The 17,117-nt window shown below is 34.8% G+C and overlaps 1 protein-coding gene across 1 annotated transcript in view; it reads right to left on the bottom strand.

The window, feature by feature from the left end:
• ALDH1A1 (aldehyde dehydrogenase 1 family member A1) overlaps positions 1 to 16,165 on the bottom strand; it is a 30,053-nt gene extending 13,888 nt beyond the window's left edge. The window contains exons 1-6 of the mRNA XM_077171817.1: positions 16,077 to 16,165; positions 15,659 to 15,777; positions 8,321 to 8,425; positions 5,190 to 5,330; positions 2,240 to 2,369; positions 1,113 to 1,174 (exon numbers count right to left, since the gene is read on the bottom strand). Of these exons, the coding sequence (XP_077027932.1) occupies positions 1,113 to 1,174; positions 2,240 to 2,369; positions 5,190 to 5,330; positions 8,321 to 8,425; positions 15,659 to 15,748 (528 nt within the window). The 5' untranslated portion in view covers positions 15,749 to 15,777; positions 16,077 to 16,165. The remainder of the gene's footprint in view (positions 1 to 1,112; positions 1,175 to 2,239; positions 2,370 to 5,189; positions 5,331 to 8,320; positions 8,426 to 15,658; positions 15,778 to 16,076) is intronic.
• Between the last annotated feature and the right edge of the window lie 952 nt (positions 16,166 to 17,117).

The following is a 17,117-nucleotide window of genomic DNA, read 5'->3' as shown; positions in this document are numbered from 1 at the left end:
TTCATATTTCGATGGAGGGAAAATGAAGATATACTAAGAAATACTTAACATTTTATAAGGGAAGTCAGTGTTTGTACTATCTGCTGCTTGTATTTCCAGGAGATAATTATATTTTAAATGGCCACATCTAGTGTTTCTAGCTCTTTATCTTAGCTTGACTGAGTGTTTTACTTGAAATGCCTTGTGTCTGACCTACAAGGGGATCTAAACCAGCAGTTTCCCAAGCTCTTCTAGGGACTGGATACAACCATATTCAAACAATGTTCTCTAAACCAATGTGGTGTCTAAAGCAAATTTTCAAGATCAACTTAAAAATGTCAGGAACATGAGCAGGACCCACATGTCTGAGCAGACCTTATAGACAGGATGACTTCCAGAATCTGTTGAGTTGTCAGGCATGTTAGGTGAGGCTGCTCATAACTACTGTGTGCAAGGTGGTGGGTGGATTAGGAGAGCCTAGTGCATATAACTATTTTCACCCACCAAAACTACATAGACTTCACACATAAATATAGAACTTGAGCTCCTCAAGTGTTTTGAATATCAGACTGAGGTAGGCCTTTTGAAACTTCAGTTGAAAAGAGCAAGTTCAAAACTGGGAATTCAGATGTGCTAAACAGGGGCTTTGTCTGACACATTCTTTGTGTTGTAACTTGTACCACCATCATGGTAAATGAGTCTTAGCCATAAACAAAGATCCAGCTGTCTGAATGCTGTACAGAGCATAACAGATCTTCTAGGTCTTAAAGAGCTTATTGTTTATAGGCTTATAGGCTTAAATATAATAGACTGTAAATATTACACTCTCCTACATGTTTGTTTCTAATTCTTTCAACAAAACACAATTTCATCTTTCAAATTATTTCATAAGTCAAACTTCTATTTGAGATTTATTTTCTCTCCATGTACAGGGAGGAGAGGGACAAGGTTGGACCAAAGTGACTCATCACACACTGATGAATCAGAACTACAGAACTCAGGATCATCTCTATCAGGACCTGAAAAGTTTTGGTTAGTAATGTTTCACAAATGCATTAGCATAGGCAAAATTTCAAATGCGTTTCCATTTGTAGCAAGGAACATTTGTATTTACATAAGTGGTTCCAACTTACTGGGATAATTTGGCCGCACACTCCGATAGGCTCATGTCTAGTAAATGTAAAAAAGTTTCCATCTAGGGGAAAAAGAAATAAATTAGTCATTCAGACAAAGCAGTTAAATCAGAAACAGTTAAATCACAAAGATGATAAAGTAGGGTACCAAACTTAGCTGGATACAATTTTATTTATAAATGATATTTTCAAAATCTAAACTATGCAAAAAGCTATAAAGTACATCTGGATTCAATGTCTACTTGCTTCATAGCTCCAAGGTTTGATTTTTCCAGTCTGACTGTCTTTTTGCAGTGACAACCCTGTTTCTCAATATGGTATGCACAGCACACCAATAAGCATTCCTCATTTCTTTCTTTCTTTTATCACCTTTTTTTTTCTTTCAAAAACATTTCTTTTAAATCCTAGGTACATATCAGACATTTTTTAATATTAGATCTTAGCTTAAATCAAATCCATTAAATATAAAATTCTCTTTGATTCACATAAATATGTGTTCCATTAAACCTAGTAAGAAGGTCTACAGGAGGCAAAGAAGTTGGAAGTATTTATCACTCTAGTTTTCCTTAATTCCTTCTTTATTACCTTTTCCTTAATTCCTTCTTTATTACCATTCTTTTCTTGGCCTTGCTGAAAGAGGTAGCTAGAGAGACAATGTTTTCATAGAGCTGCTTAATGGGAAAGGGAATGGAATGAAATTTTAGCAAGTGCTGTTTCCTCATTCCTATCTCATAGTACTTTTCCTAGCATATTATCCAATCACTGAAGTAAATATTACTGCTTTGTGCTAATCTTTGCTTAAATATGTAGACACCCAGGCCTCACTACTGTAGCCTTGTATAAAGTATACATTGCTATGCAAAAGTAGCCTACCACATTTCTTAGATGTATGCACAGGTTAAATTTTTTTGGTTCATAAACAATACTTTTAGTAGTGTATAGAACAAGAAATAAATGTGAAGACTTACACTAAATGTTTAAACTGAGAACTATGACAACTCTTTAATAGCCTATCTTAAAAACTTTTGAAAATATTTTCTGTGTTGCACAACTTTCAGATAAAAGTCAGTTATTTACAGCTTGTGTTGGCCTCAGTTCTGTAGCTTTGTTATCTTGGAACTACTCACCCATTGGAACAGTACGCCCATGGATTTTATCAGCCCAGCCTGCACAGTAGCGTAAAGTTTTGATACAGGCACCCAAATCCATTAGATAGGCTGTGGAAAAGAGCTTCCCACCATCAATGGTTTCCATTGTCTGCAGACAACAGCAATTAAACAGTTAATATCAAATACTGATAATAGTTCTTTTGCTTGTGCTTTGTAATTTAGCTTTTGGAAGTTCACTTTGAGGATTTCAGCTTTAGAACAAACTTTAGATTACTCCCCTCTGAAGAACACATTTTGAAAAACTGAATGTAGCAATTTCAAAGTGAGAAATTTTCATGATGGTTTATTTGTATTGAGCTATGCAGATAGCATGATCACAATGCATTTGTAGTGGTAAGGTTTACTCAAAAAACTTCTCACCCATATGAATCAGTTACACAGTTCTACTTTATGTTAAATATTTTGCAAGCACAGATCAAGAGATTAGGAAGGAGATAGTGCAAATAACTGATGTAAATAAAATATCAGCAAGCTCAAGTCTTGTAAAAAATACCCTAAATACCCCTAAATACACCTTGAGTGTTTGATGTGCAAAGGAAAGATCTGAGCCATCTAGAATTCTTAAGTGAGAAAAATTCCTTATGAAAAATAAATACTTATATAGAAGATAGTCTCTAAATAGGGTCACTTTCCAGCCAAATCTAAGGAATGTGGTCTGGATTAATTTTTCCATGCGCCTGAATATTGGGACATAAAGATCATGAAAAGTTCTTAAATGGTGTCAACATATTTTTGATGCTTCAAGAATATTTTTCTCAAGCTTTCCAAAACAGAGAGATTGAAGACCTTCAACTCTATGAACAAACCTGTTCAGCAGGAAGAGCCCAAACTATAGTTTTAAGATCTAAACTATAATTTCAAGATATAATCAGGTTGGCATTCTTTATAATTTCCAGTCAGATCAACAGACTGATCCTTCAAGAAAAGTTTTTCACCAACAACTCCCCTGTGAAGTCCACATTTTTAGTTAACTGGACACATTTCAGATACCATACTTGGGGAGAGAACAGAACAAACAGAGAAGACAGCAATTGCTTGATGGCTCTTAGCAACAAGGAACTGATTAAATGAGATATGCCCTTGCCATTCCAGGCAATATATGTGGCACTGTCATTCAGTTTGGACATGGGAGAAAATTCTTCCCTGACCTCAAACTTATGAAATCTCTACATCTCTTCAACATCACAAGAGATTGAATTCTAAGTAACACAGTTCTCAGCAGCTCTTCCAGTACCTTGCTTTGACTTACTCTTTCAGTTGGCTATCTATAGGTCTGCTGAGCCTCTGAAGCAGCTTTTCAACAAATAAAGCACTGAAATGGAATAATTTTCATACTGGTCAAATGCATGAACACAGGAAAATGACTTTGTAATGAGCTTTGGACATCTGTTTTGATCTCTAGTCTGTAGGAGTATGTGTTTCTCTATAGTACTTGTTTTGCAGGTAGGATAAACTGAGTGGAGAAAATCTCGTTTCATCAAAATCTGGGAAGCACTTTACTCATATATACATTTTCTGTAAAGGGAAATAATTAATAAGTTGATTAGGTTGTAGGAAATATAAATGAAGTCCGTAAAATAGAGATTTGGGAGGGGCCCCAGAGAAATGCAATTCTTTTATATTATGAAAATGGCAAATGTAAACAAAACCTAATTCAATGTTTCATCTTTCCTGTGGGAAAAAAGATTGTATCTTCTTTGCATTTGTAATGCCTTAGACTGTACAATGAAGAAAGAAATGCCAGCTCACCCAATTATTTAATGGACAAGAGGCCATGGTGCTCTATTTAGAATATAGATCTCTTTAAAATTTGTCTCTCTCAACACAAATCTAACGTTTTAAAGGACATGAGTTCCAACCACACAAGGTTTCTCCTGAGAAACTCTACTGTATAATGGGCAACAGATGCTTTGCTGATTTTACATATCTGAAGGTTTCAATTTTATGAGCTTATCTACAGTGTGTTTTGTGGCTAATGGCTAAATACTTCAAACTAGATCAGTCTGAGTGATCATCCTGGATGTTGGATACTCCTCCTTTTCTAAATTTTTATGCTGTTTACAGAAAACCAGGATTCATCTTCAGCACAAACAATTATCCCTCCTAAGTTTTAATTCCAGAATGTGCTGGAAATAGCAGAGAAGTCACCTTAATAATAAAATCATAAGTGGAGTTTAAAGCAAAGAGGAGAGGATACTAGCCTTTATCAAATTGGTGATGTATTTCTATTTTATATGTAATTTCTTGCCTTAGTGCACAATCTGTAGGTGAGAACATTACAAGTTATGTGTGTTCTGTTAAGTTTGGTAAAATAGCCAGTACACAGTGGTTTGTAAGGAGAGGGCATCATTCCCCAGCACTCATGTTATTGGTCTTTTTAAAATAATCCATTGCTGTCTTTGGTTCTCCTTAAGCTTTATCATTCACTGCTAGTTGCAAGCTGGAGTTAATGAAGGAGCAGTGATGAGAAAATATAGAGTAATGAAATTAAAATTTTCCCAGTTCTGACTTGTATCGTCTAGAAGCATGGAGCCAGGCTTTGAGTTTAGGCCTTGATTCAGGCTTTGATTTGAGTTTAGGCCTTGATTCAGACTTTGGTTTAGACAAGCATTAACCATGGGATCAACGTTAGTGTGCTCTTAAGAATCAGTGACTCAAATTACTGTGGTTTAAGTTAAGGCAGCTTAAGTATCGCTTTAAAGCTAATCAAATACTCAAGTACTTTGTGGATATGGGGTGTTAATAGACCAGAGTGCCGGCCAGCTTAGAGAGGTCCATTTGCTAAGAGAAAAAGAGCAAGTAGTGAGACAGCCCAGCTTTCCAAAGAGCAGGCATGTTAAACTCTCTAGTATCTCTCTGTAAAAATGGGACTTTTCTCTGTGTCCCTTTGTTCACATATCATACTCACAGCTAGAATCAGACGATCTCTTTCGACCAAGTCAGCTAGTTTATTCAAGAGCCTTCCTCGCTCTGAAGCATCCATTGTGCGCCAGGTTGACCCGAGCTCAAAAGCCTTTCTAGCTGCTGTCACTGCCTTGTCTACATCTGCCTGCGAGGAAAACAAAAACACTTATGTGATCAATAATTGGTTCTGTCATAAGCCTTTCTTTGCTGTTCAATGTGTGAAGTTTAGCATAAGTTTGACATAAAGTTGAAATAAGAGAAAAAATCCCCAATCTAATAAAAATTAGTACAAGTAATGTTAAATATAAGGGTTATTTTCTTTCAAACACTTCTGTTGCTATTTCAGGAATGTAAAATTCTATGAGAAACAGATGGGTTCTCAAATTTCCAAAATAAAAATATATATAGAGAACTCTATTTGTAAAATTTAGATTTTTAAGCTCTTCCTATATATCAAGCACTTGCATTAATGGTAGAATTTAATCTCTTTCATTTGGAAAGAAATGCCTGAGTCTGTAAGGTAAATGCTTAATTACTCCTCATCTGAAAGTATCTTACAGGGCAATGAAGACCAGGTTAGAAAAACCTGTTCCTTAGGATGTTTCATAAAATGAACACAAATTTATTATTGAGGAAGACAAACCAATAAATTTATTTTTGAAAGTTTTAAGAAATATTTATGTATAAAATTACTTTAAAAATTAAAAATCAGGCATGTTTAAAAAGCTAAGCCTACATAGTTTGAAGTCTAAGCACTGTCTTTGCATATACCAGCTAATTCATTGGTCCACTGATTTTTTTTAGCGTATTTTATTATTTATCATTTGGTTTCCATTATGGAAGAAAAATCTACAATGAAACTATTCTGTGCAAAGGGTATTCCAGGATTTAAGGAAAAACAATTAAAATTTATTGAAAAAAGGCTTTTAGTATTTGGAATTCTTCAGTATTTAAATATTCTTGTAAAATTTACCAATGAAAATTGTTGACATAGAAAGGAGATTTAATACAGATTTTTTGTCAGAAATGAAACATTTTGAGGAAAAAAAGAATAAAAAGGAGTTACTATATATGCTACATCTCCCAGAAAAAATTTGCAATCAATGTTTGAAGGATATCTTTCAAACATTTTTTTTGTCCTGCTGTTTGCTAGTATCTCCTCCAGGAGAATAATTGTCAAGGTTGACTAGATCAGCAAATTCGACTAAGTCAACACTACAGTCAATTGTTTAAAACATGAACTAGATCTTGAATCTTTTACTGATATTGTTAGACATCAACTAATTTTAAGAAGCTGTGAGTAGGGTGTGTTAGTGGAAAGCCCAGCACAGACCTGTGAGGCAGAAGGCCACATAACTTCCAAAAGTTTTTCCAGGAAATTTTGGAAAAGATAGGAAGGAACTATATGAATAACATAGCCATTACTATAGAGTGATACTAACCAGTCAGTATCAGATACTGACACCAGGTACCTAAAATATACCAAATTAAGAATTGATTTTTTCCAGAATCTGTCAGCATGTCGTCAATCACCTTATCACTATCTGTGACCCCTGTCATAAATTTTCTATATTGTTGCAATAGGATTCAAGGGTGATGGCTTGGACTTAACTGGAAAAGGAGAAGGGGAAAAAATATCATATGAACATGAATGACATAAACTAAAGCTACATTGTCTGGTGTTCTTTCTACTAGAAGTGCAGAAATAATAAAAACCGAGAAAAATAATATAAGAATAATAGAGGGCAGTGAGTGAAAAGTAATAAAAAAAGATTGTTCTTCAACTGTATGAAATTTAATTTCATTACATAAATCTACACTATGAGTACAAAAACTCCTGTCTGAGACAGTTAAGATTTTTTACAGAAGCACATTTAGTTTACATATGCTGACTATAAGGTGAGCTGCTTTATTATTACTAGGGGCCTTTAGGATTAGGAATGTAGCTTGAAAGAGCCATCAAACTGGAAGAAAACAGTTCCCACCCACATATATGTCTGTTCTTTGTAATCTCCTCTTGTTTTTTAAAATACCACTGCAAGGCAGTGGACAGCCCTTTGTCAACCCTGTTGTATGCACAAATTAAATTCCTAAAATCTCTTGGCTCATTATCTGAAGTCTAGCCTCTTGCATATTAGGTTCATAATGGCTGTGTAATTTACTAGATCTGCACAATTCACTAGGCAATTTAGTTAATAACAGTTGTCATTACACATTAGTTTGCAAAATTATTGAAGAGAAAGCAAACCTGTGTTTTGAATAGTATTATCTCTTTTATTTAATGAATTGTTGGAGAGTTTCTAAGGAAAGAAAGCTACAAAAACTATGAATGATAACTGAATAGTTGTAGGTTATGAGTAACACACGTAATGTAACAAAAATACAGAGATTAAGGCTTAGGTTTTCATTATATCTTTGATTGCATCTATCTGAAACTTTACAATACAGAATCTCATAAGAATAAAAAAAAAGTTTCTTTGCAGTTTTGAACAATATTTTTAGTCATCTGCTTCATTGATTCACCATGCTTTAAGGAGGTCAGTTTTGTGGAATTAGTGACTATTTGATAGGCTACCTTCAGCTTGAAAGTAATTTTTAGGACTATGTTCCAATATATTTTTCACAAAACAAAATATTTGTAGGGGACAGTACTGAGACTACATATAGCTAAAAATACTCATGGTAGTGATCATCACAGAATTTGTGGGAAATGGTAGGTATTTGTCCTTTTTATATTTTCTATAAGGAAAAGCCTTATATAAATGTGTAATGAACAAGATTATATTAATTTGTAATGAAGAAAACATAACAGAAAAATTAAATAAAATCCCACCTAAATTTTTAGATGTCAATGATCACAGATAAGAAAAAGAAACAATAATATTAGTAAAACAAATCAGTAAAAAATATTTTTTCAGAACTTTTCTCATATGAGCCTAAGGTAAAGCAGTTTTTCAGCATCTGTTAACAAAAAATATTATGGTTTATTAAAAAAAGATTTTGTGAAAGAAGGTATACAGGATGAAGTAGGTCCATCTGAGGTGCTTTTACATTACACAGATTGCTGCTTGCCTTCCTACTTTTAAGATGCACTGAAATTAAAGTTACAGTTAAGGGCAAGAAAGAAAACCCTACCTTGTCGCCTTCTTCAACCTCACAGATTTTCTCTTCAGTTGCAGGGTTAAAGACTGCAAATTTTTTGCCACTGACTGAATCATGCCATTCATTGTTTATAAATATCTGCAGGAGAAGAAAGAGTGCAACAATATTAGTAAAACATATATACCTGTTGTCTGTTTTATGTTTTAGTGAATAAACCTACCTTTCATAGCTGAGAGCTGCCAGATTGATAGATGTCTGAACTAAAACTGGACAGCTGTTATTACATTTTTCTGAAGAGATAAGTAATCACATTCACACTTAACCAGGACAAGTTTTTTAAAATTCACTTCCTTTGGAGAGGAAACTTTCTCTTCATTGCACTTTTATCTTGTTTCATGTCATAAAAATATGCTGTTGTAAAGTGGTCCTTCCTGTCTCTGAAGTAGAAGGGAGGTTCAGCCCTAAATGACCTATGGAAAACTACCTGAGTTTCCCATGCTCACAGGGTTGGTAACAATGCAGGCCCTTTCTGTTAAGTGGCCTGACAGAAGTAAACCAGTCCTCGGATTTAGTAAGTATAGTGCATTGAATTAAGAATATCTTGGAGATCACAGTTTTAATTAGCTTTTCTTTGACTTATCTTCAGTCTCTCCTGCCAAAAAAAGAAAATCCCAACAAAAACTAAACCAATCCATACCACCAAACAAACAAAAGCAATAGCAGGGCTTTTTGAAATTGAAGCTGAGACTGAAAAGAATCCCTGTCATAATAAATTGAATGAGTAAAGAATCATGGAATGGATAAAGCTGGAAGGAACCGCAGTGGGGTCATACGGTCCAATCTCCCTGCTCAAGTAGGGTGATATTAGAGCACATGGCACAGAATTGCACCCAGATGGTTCTGTGTGCTTAGGACATACAAAAGGACCTCTGGCTGAAATTTGATGTACTTATCTCTGTTCACAAATGCAAAGCAGAACCTGGGTCTTACCTGTAGGTGCACCAGATCTGTACTACTCTAGAGTCTGCCATCTCTGAGGCACTGTTGGTAAAATGATCAAAGTGGTTTAATTTCTTTTTTAACTGCAGGTTAACCTTGAAGCAGAAAGGAAATTGTAATTTAAAAGACCCGATAAATGCACAGCTGTTGAAAAGATGAGGATAAGTTGCTAATAAGTGCTTTGTACACTTGGAGTGGGCATGACACAGTACCCAGTCCAAAGCTAAGAGCACCTGTCCTTCTCTGCCTGACCCTCTGTGATCTCTGGGTTCAAGTCAGAGCTGAAGCAGGTGTGCCATGCTAAGCTGTGCCACCTGTGCCTTGAGTCCACCCTCCTGATGCTGGTGGGCCAGTGCACTCCCTTCTCAGTGGCTCCCAGTGCCATTGCATTCTAGGCATGTGTGTGAGATCTTAATTGTACTCACCTGCAATGACATGCCAGGCTCTGACTCACTGTACTAGATATTTTGAGCTCAAATTGTGATTTTTTCTAGAGTCAAGGCACCTTGACCCACAGTTAGCACAGGAGTCTAGCAGTGAGATCAGCTAGTACTCTCCATTAGGACAAAGAACCTAGTGTTGCTGCTTAGAGTAACAGGAACTTTGAAATAGAAAACCAGAAAACACTTTGGTGTAGGCAAAGTAGATGATGGTTGACTCAAGACATGGCAAGACAGTATCAAGATGCCAGAACTGCAGGATAAATGCTTTTTGTCACAGAAACTTGAGGAAAAAATCCTTCCACCACAACCACATGTCATAAATATGTCACAGATTTCAGGGAATAAATTTTCTGCACAATATTAAAACTGGTTGAGTAGTTGTTAATACTTGGTAAATAGTTTATTGATACTTTATTAATATAATTTTATCATCAATATTGATAAAATTACTATCCATAAGTGGATGTGGAAATAATCTTTTAATATATTAATATATTCCTGTATTGTATTAATACAGTTCTGTATTTTTCTGCTTGTTATTATGTGGGCAACTTTTATAGTGTCATTGCCACCTCCAACCATCAGGACTAACCAGAAAACTCCTGATTTAACAAAAGCTGTCTGAAATAAATATTTAAGTCCATAGAAATTTCTGATAGGTGATAAAGCAAGTTATAAGATTACCCACACAAAATTCCAATGTGGTAAAAGGACAGAGACAGCAGTTAAATGGTTAATATGACAAAAGCCATTGCCAAGAAAAGAGAAAAAGTAAAAGGTAAATATTAACATAACACTGCTATGATGTTACAGTATTCCAAATTCATATCTGTCTGTGAAAGGAATAATAGAAAAACATACCATTTTTGGAAATATTTAAAGTGCTTGTTTGAATACTACATTTATTGCACCAATCAATATCACCCATAATATTAGTTTAGAATATATTTCTTATTAATGTTTCTAATACCATTCTTGTTTAAAATATAACTTCATTATATTTTTTATATATAATATATATATATTATTGTGTGTTATATATGTATATATATTGTGTGTGTGTGTATGTATATATATATACATACACACACACACAATATTGTATCAGAGTTGTATAATTCAAACTACCCATATGTCTTTCATAAGCTAGATAGTGGCCTTGCAAAATAGGGGTAAGAAAGATGGGAAAGGAAAAACGAAATTCTTATGTAAGCTGCATTAACACATTTCAGGCAGCTGTACTCATGCAGCCATGCTCATAAAATGCTGTGGAGTATTTTCTGCAAACAGGATGTGGATCTCTAAGTCCAGGCAGCACCTAAGTACCAGCTAACAGCAGCCTCTAGCAACAGCCTTGACCTGCTGAGGACAACAATGCTTGGGATCACCTTGCAATAGGTCAGAGTGTTTTGTCAGTGAGTCAGAGCTCCACTGACAGCTCCTCAGACACAAATGCAAAGGACCTACCCCTCTGTGGCAAGTGCTGTGCACTGGGTTGTCTGTGGTGACTGTCTACGGCCCACCAGGTTCAGGGCTAAATTTATTTTGCAATGATTTAGGAATATTGATGCAGATGTTTTGTAACTGTTCACTTGAATTTTAGGAGAGAAGATTTTTTAAATTATTGTTTCAACAACCCAAAGAGTAAATGACTGTTCAGATTTCTTTGCAGTAGAAGTGAAAATACAGATTTCCAGCAGATGAAACTACACTGTTGGAGCTTCATATTTTAAATAAAGCACAGACAGCATCAGTCAAAAACTGATGTCTTTATTCCTGAATGTCATGGGCAATAAAATCTTGCATTTCTGAAATTATTGATTTCAGTTCAAATTATCTAATACCATCCGTTTGGTGTTGAGGTTACCTGCAAGTCTACAGTATTTCTGTCCTTGCTTACACAGTTGTTTTTGTCACTCAGATGACCTGAGCAGAGAATAGAGAGAATGGAGACACAAGACCTGAACTTTGACTTTTTTGGGTTTTTTTTGCCATCTCAGTGGTTTCTTTTCCTTCAGTTCTGGAATGCTTTGAAAGAATTTTGAATTCATTTTGAAGTATCTGCTAGATGGGAAGTGCCATATTTGTGTCTGAGCTGCATGAAGGAAGAAAGCGTTTTAGTCTGTACAGCTTTGCTTCTGACAAACAACACCATAGCTCTGCTGAAAGAAATTTTAGGGTCTTCACATTAGGTACCATCATCTTATGAAGCATAACTTTTTGCTATGCAGTCTGTACAGGGTTTCAGGCTTCAGTGCCTCTGCAAAATAACAAAGTACAGATTTGAAAGAAAATTTCTGCTGTCACATATTCAGCATCTTTCTGAATAAACTCACTCTTTGTTTGGGAGGAATTTTTATATAATTCACTAATTTTGATTTACATTATAATTCCTACAGGGATGTAGTCAAGAAAGGTGTGTAGTCAAGAAAAGTGACCTTGCCTAACTTAGCTTTAAGGATAGCTTTTTAAACATGGAAATAAAAGTCTAAGCTACCTTCTGTTTAGATATCAGAAATTTTTCCAAACTTTCCAAATTTTTCCAAACGGTATAAGAAAAAAAGCAAAGCTTCTTCCCACCTCAAATCTGCCCGTGGATATTACAAAACTTTTCTTGACAATAATCTTCAAATGAGCCCAGTTTCCTGTTTTAAAGAGATAAAAGTAATCACCAGCCCTTGCTCATCTGACTGGTCTCAAGCTTTCTCATGTGGACTGTGAAGCAGGGCATTTCACAAAGAGCATGATTTTACAGGCCAGGAACAATGAGGAGACACCAGGGCCAAGGCTGGACATGTGCTGGAGGCAGCTCAGCATCACTTGTGTGAGGTGGTGCACAGTGCTGAATAACTGTTGTACCTGCTCACTCCTGCTTATATAGATTGTGACAGCCATTCAGGGATTCTTGAGTACAATAACACAATGAAAATTTACTTAGTAGTAAATTTTATAGATACATCTAAGCCTTAAAGTTTTGTGGCCCAAGACAAGGCTCATTTCAAATGCTGGAAGTTCATATAATTTACTAGTCTAAAATTATATTATGAAATCCCACTGTATTCTTTGAGCAATAAAATTAAAATATGTGGCATTTCTTAAGGTAATACCTGAGGATGAAAATTTAAGCTTTAAAGAAGCATGTCAATATAGATGCTGGTGTTAAATCTCTTTTTTTTCTCCCCCTCAAGTTTTTCCTTACAAGAATTTTATATTTGGCTAATATTGCATGTAACTTTCTTTCTCTCTATTGCAATATGCTATTATTTATGCAGGAATTACATTTTGCTGCTGCAATGGACTAATAATCAGAGAACATACTCTTCCTATTAAATATTATGTAACTTTCTTGATTTTCCACTTAGTGACTCTGTGTCCACAAAGTGAGCTGATCTTAAATAGAGTACGTTTCTATAGTAACTTTCTAGCTCATTTTCCCCAGATATTCCTATTACATTTTTGAGCTTTTATGCCTGGCCTTTGTTTTTGAGTCTAGTGGTTGCAGCAATTAAATGTTCAGTTATAATTTTTCTTTACTTAGAGTGTCTTACCCTTCCACACTTCCTGATACTCCACATGTGGCTGAGCAAGAGAATGTTCAGCCCTTTTCTTCCCCTCATGCAATTTGACAACCTAATAATTAACTAATCTTAGTTTCTCTGATTAAAGGAGTACTACAGGGTTTAGTGTATGTGAAAGCATCATGACAGAAAGCATCTGTCAAGTAATCATTGTCTAATTCCTTAGTGTTGACTAAGTAAAATATTTACTAACACATTTTTAGGTAGCTACCAAAACACATTGGGTTAATGGAAATACCTTTAAAGGAGGTTCATATATGAAACCAACTCAAGAGTACCTTATGGTTCAAAATCCAAGCCAATTTCAGTGTTTAAAATACATTTGATTTGATGTCTGAAAATCAAATTTCATGAAGAGTGTTAAGTGTTATATGATATGCAAAAGGCTTACTCTGAAATATATCTATACCAATCTATAGATCATTTAGTTAATGAAACTTGTGAAAAGCCCTAAATGATCCCAAACACAGAAAATAAAATAGAGAGATTGTTAAGTAAAGAGAGTCCTTGGAACTTCTCCTGCAGATCTCTCTTCAGATCCTTTTGTGATAACTGTTGGTATTATGCAATGGTAGAAAAAGATAAATTGGAGGTTACGAAGATGAAGGATCTGGTTCTAGCTGATTTAGACAGAAATGTTAATACATCAGCAGTAATTAGTGCTTCCCTCATCTTGATCCTTCCAGTGTTACTAGTCGCCCACATCCCATGTTCCAACTTGTATGGGATGGGAGAGGAATGGGATGGGTACACAAGAGTGAAAAGGCCTTATTAAATTGGGGGATGAGTGTTATGTATGGGGTGACATTTCTGTTTTCCCAACTCCCTATCCCTCAATACACTTCTGGGGCTTTCAAACAATCCTATGTGATATTTGAAGAGAGGAGAAAAGCATTGCAAAAATCAAGCCTCAACAGACCTGTGCTAGATTTTGTAAACAAGGGCATTGCTTTTCTACACAGTTAGAATTTATATGCAGCTTTTAAGGAAATGGTACCTATTGTCAAGGCAAAATAAATATTTATTATGTGACACTCTCCTTGATTGTACACTACAAACTAGACTTTTCAACAATGCTGGCTGTCTTTTGATTGTTTTTTGGTACTAACAGAATAGATTCTTAATAATGAAATATTTTAGAAGGATGGAAATATTTACAGGAATTTGTGTTTTGCATATTCAGTTACATCACTTGGTGCTTTTTTTGTATTAGTTGTTTTCCTTTAGAGAACTAAAAAAATCAAAGAGTAAAATATTCTTTTTTTGAGACAGGAAGAGCAGTAGCAGGCCACTGCATGGCAGAACTACATATCTTTCCTGTTAAATATTTACAAAGTAAGATCCTGTGTGATTTATTCAAGAAAGACATGTAGTGGAATATGATTAAGATTTTTCCATTAGAGAAAAAGGATAGCATGGAATTTAAAAGAACTAATTTAGATGAATACCTACTTTAGGAAAAGAAATTAAGCAGTGGTTCTAGAAAATAAAATTATTTCCCCTGCAATGATATCAAGAAAAAGAAAAGAATAGTAACCAAGAATCTCCAGAGTTAAGATGTCCTTTCTGATCAATTCAAACCTGAATGTTTCAGAGGGCAAAGTTTCTGTCAACACTTTTCCAAAGTTCTAGCAGATATCTGTGTGCAATGATACAATATTATGGTATAAAACCAGCAGAGTGTTTTAAAGCTGGAAACACAAGTCTGGATTTAGAAGTTCTTTTTTATCTGCATATTTTTAACTCTATATGGAAAGAATTTTCTGTTTCAAGGAGTTTATGGTAATATTACATAGTTAGATCAGTAGACTATATCTAGTTTTTAGCTACTTTTTTACCTGAAAAACAAATTCAAAACCAGATTCATTTTCTCTAATGTAAACATCTGATCAGAATTAATTTATTTTAGTTTTGTTTTCACACATCCTTTTCCATGTAAGCTTATCTGGTATAATTATTTGAATCTGATTAATATGCTAACATTTTAATTTGCTGTTTTAATTCACTGTTTTGAAAAATAATATAGTACAAACATTTCCTTCTTTGTTCCATTTGTACTTTCTGGTACATTTATCACTGATGAAAATTTGTTTCAGGGAAAAAAACAACACCCACACCAAGTGGAATGTGGAACAATTCTATCATGCATGCACATATAGGTGCTTTAAATTAGGTTAAAAGGATCACTGAATATCACTTGCTAATATGTGTAAAATCATAATTTAGCCAGTATAAACATTTTAAGCACTGATTTACAGTGTCTTCCATAGTTCATATAAGGTTAAAGTGAGCACATCCTACTGTCTGAAGTGAATGTATAAGAAAGATTAGGAAAAGTAAGTGCTACTAACCTTGGTGTACTTAATTTTCAGATCTTTTAATGGTTCTGGCAGCGCTGGCATAACTGGAGCAGGATTGCCATCTGAGCCTTGTTTCTTCATGATTGCAGTTGAGAAGTTTGAGGATGTTCCTGAAACACAGGTGAAATAAGGTATAAAGTGAATACAGTGATTTTTGCCCTGACTGAGCCCTTGGCTTTATTTGTGCTTTTTATCTGAACCAGCCATGGTATATTTGCATACAGGAATATGATTGGATGAAAGGATTCATCGCAAAGAGAAAATGACACTACTTATTTTTATGACCAGAAGCAACAGCCTTTTCAGTGAGCTGAGACCTCGATGAAGCACATGCTGCTGAAACAATCTGCCCAGGCAGACACTACGAATTCCTAAGTGGAGAACAGAGCTTAAGACCTCCTCATCTTACCTGTAAAACTGCTTTCTCTCAGCAGGCAGGTATCCAGATTCTAAGGGAGCTCCTTCACGTACTTGAAGGCAGGTCTGAAGGTAAAGACAGACTTGCTATCTCTGAAAACAAACCAAGCCCTTCTTACTAGAAAGTTGATGAGAATAATTACCAGAGCTGGAAAGCATTCATTAAAAACAAGCTACCTGAGGTTACATTTTAATGTGTTCAGAGTACATTAGAAGTAATGTAATTAATTTTTGTTTTGTAGATCACAGAGATAAGAAAAGACTAGTGTGATAGAAAATCCTTCATGTGTTTTTCAAAAATGTGAAGGTGGAAAACATAGTCAATCCAGGAAAAATTCTCTCTGAGTTGAACTAAACAAAAACTTGTTTTTTTCTTCTAGGCAACACCACAAATTTAAGGACAAAGTTTTTCACACAGTGTCCTTGGGAATATCTGAGTCCAAAACATATTGTTCAATAAACTAGGCTTTTCTACCCTGCATAGAACCCACTTTTCTGTTCTGATTATTCAAAGAAAAACATATATCTTGCACAGGCAAATCATTTTATAAGGTACAAGAAACTCCTTTTTTCATCAAGTCCTGCCTTTTCTGATTAGTGGTCTCACAGAACCTGTTTTTACATGCTAGGCTTCTGATTAATGCACAATGGATCCACACCATAGAAATAGAATTAAATTATCTTATTGTTTTCATTTACAGAGAATTGGAGAATTCACAGCTCACAGTTATTTCATGTAGTTCATATTTTTGAGCAGCATTTTAAGATTTTAACATTTTGGGTTACAGTATTTTTTTTGCCTTAGAGAATGTCTTTGAGTCTCATGTCTCATGCAGAAAAAAGAATGTCTAAATAGGGTTTGTTTATTTTTATTTGGAATATAACTTTGCAATCCTATTCTTGTGTAGAATTTTTTTTTCCAGACTTTCACACTAAAATCTACTCTATCAGTCTTCCTGACACTAATTTCTCTATTAACCACAAACAGTTTGTCTCTAGTTAATACCTCTGCAAATTGCTCAGATTTGCCTAA

The sequence above is a fragment of the Agelaius phoeniceus genome, chromosome Z, assembly GCF_051311805.1.
Source record: "Agelaius phoeniceus isolate bAgePho1 chromosome Z, bAgePho1.hap1, whole genome shotgun sequence".
Taxonomy (NCBI): domain Eukaryota; kingdom Metazoa; phylum Chordata; class Aves; order Passeriformes; family Icteridae; genus Agelaius; species Agelaius phoeniceus.
This window is presented reverse-complemented; position numbering and strand designations above follow the sequence as displayed.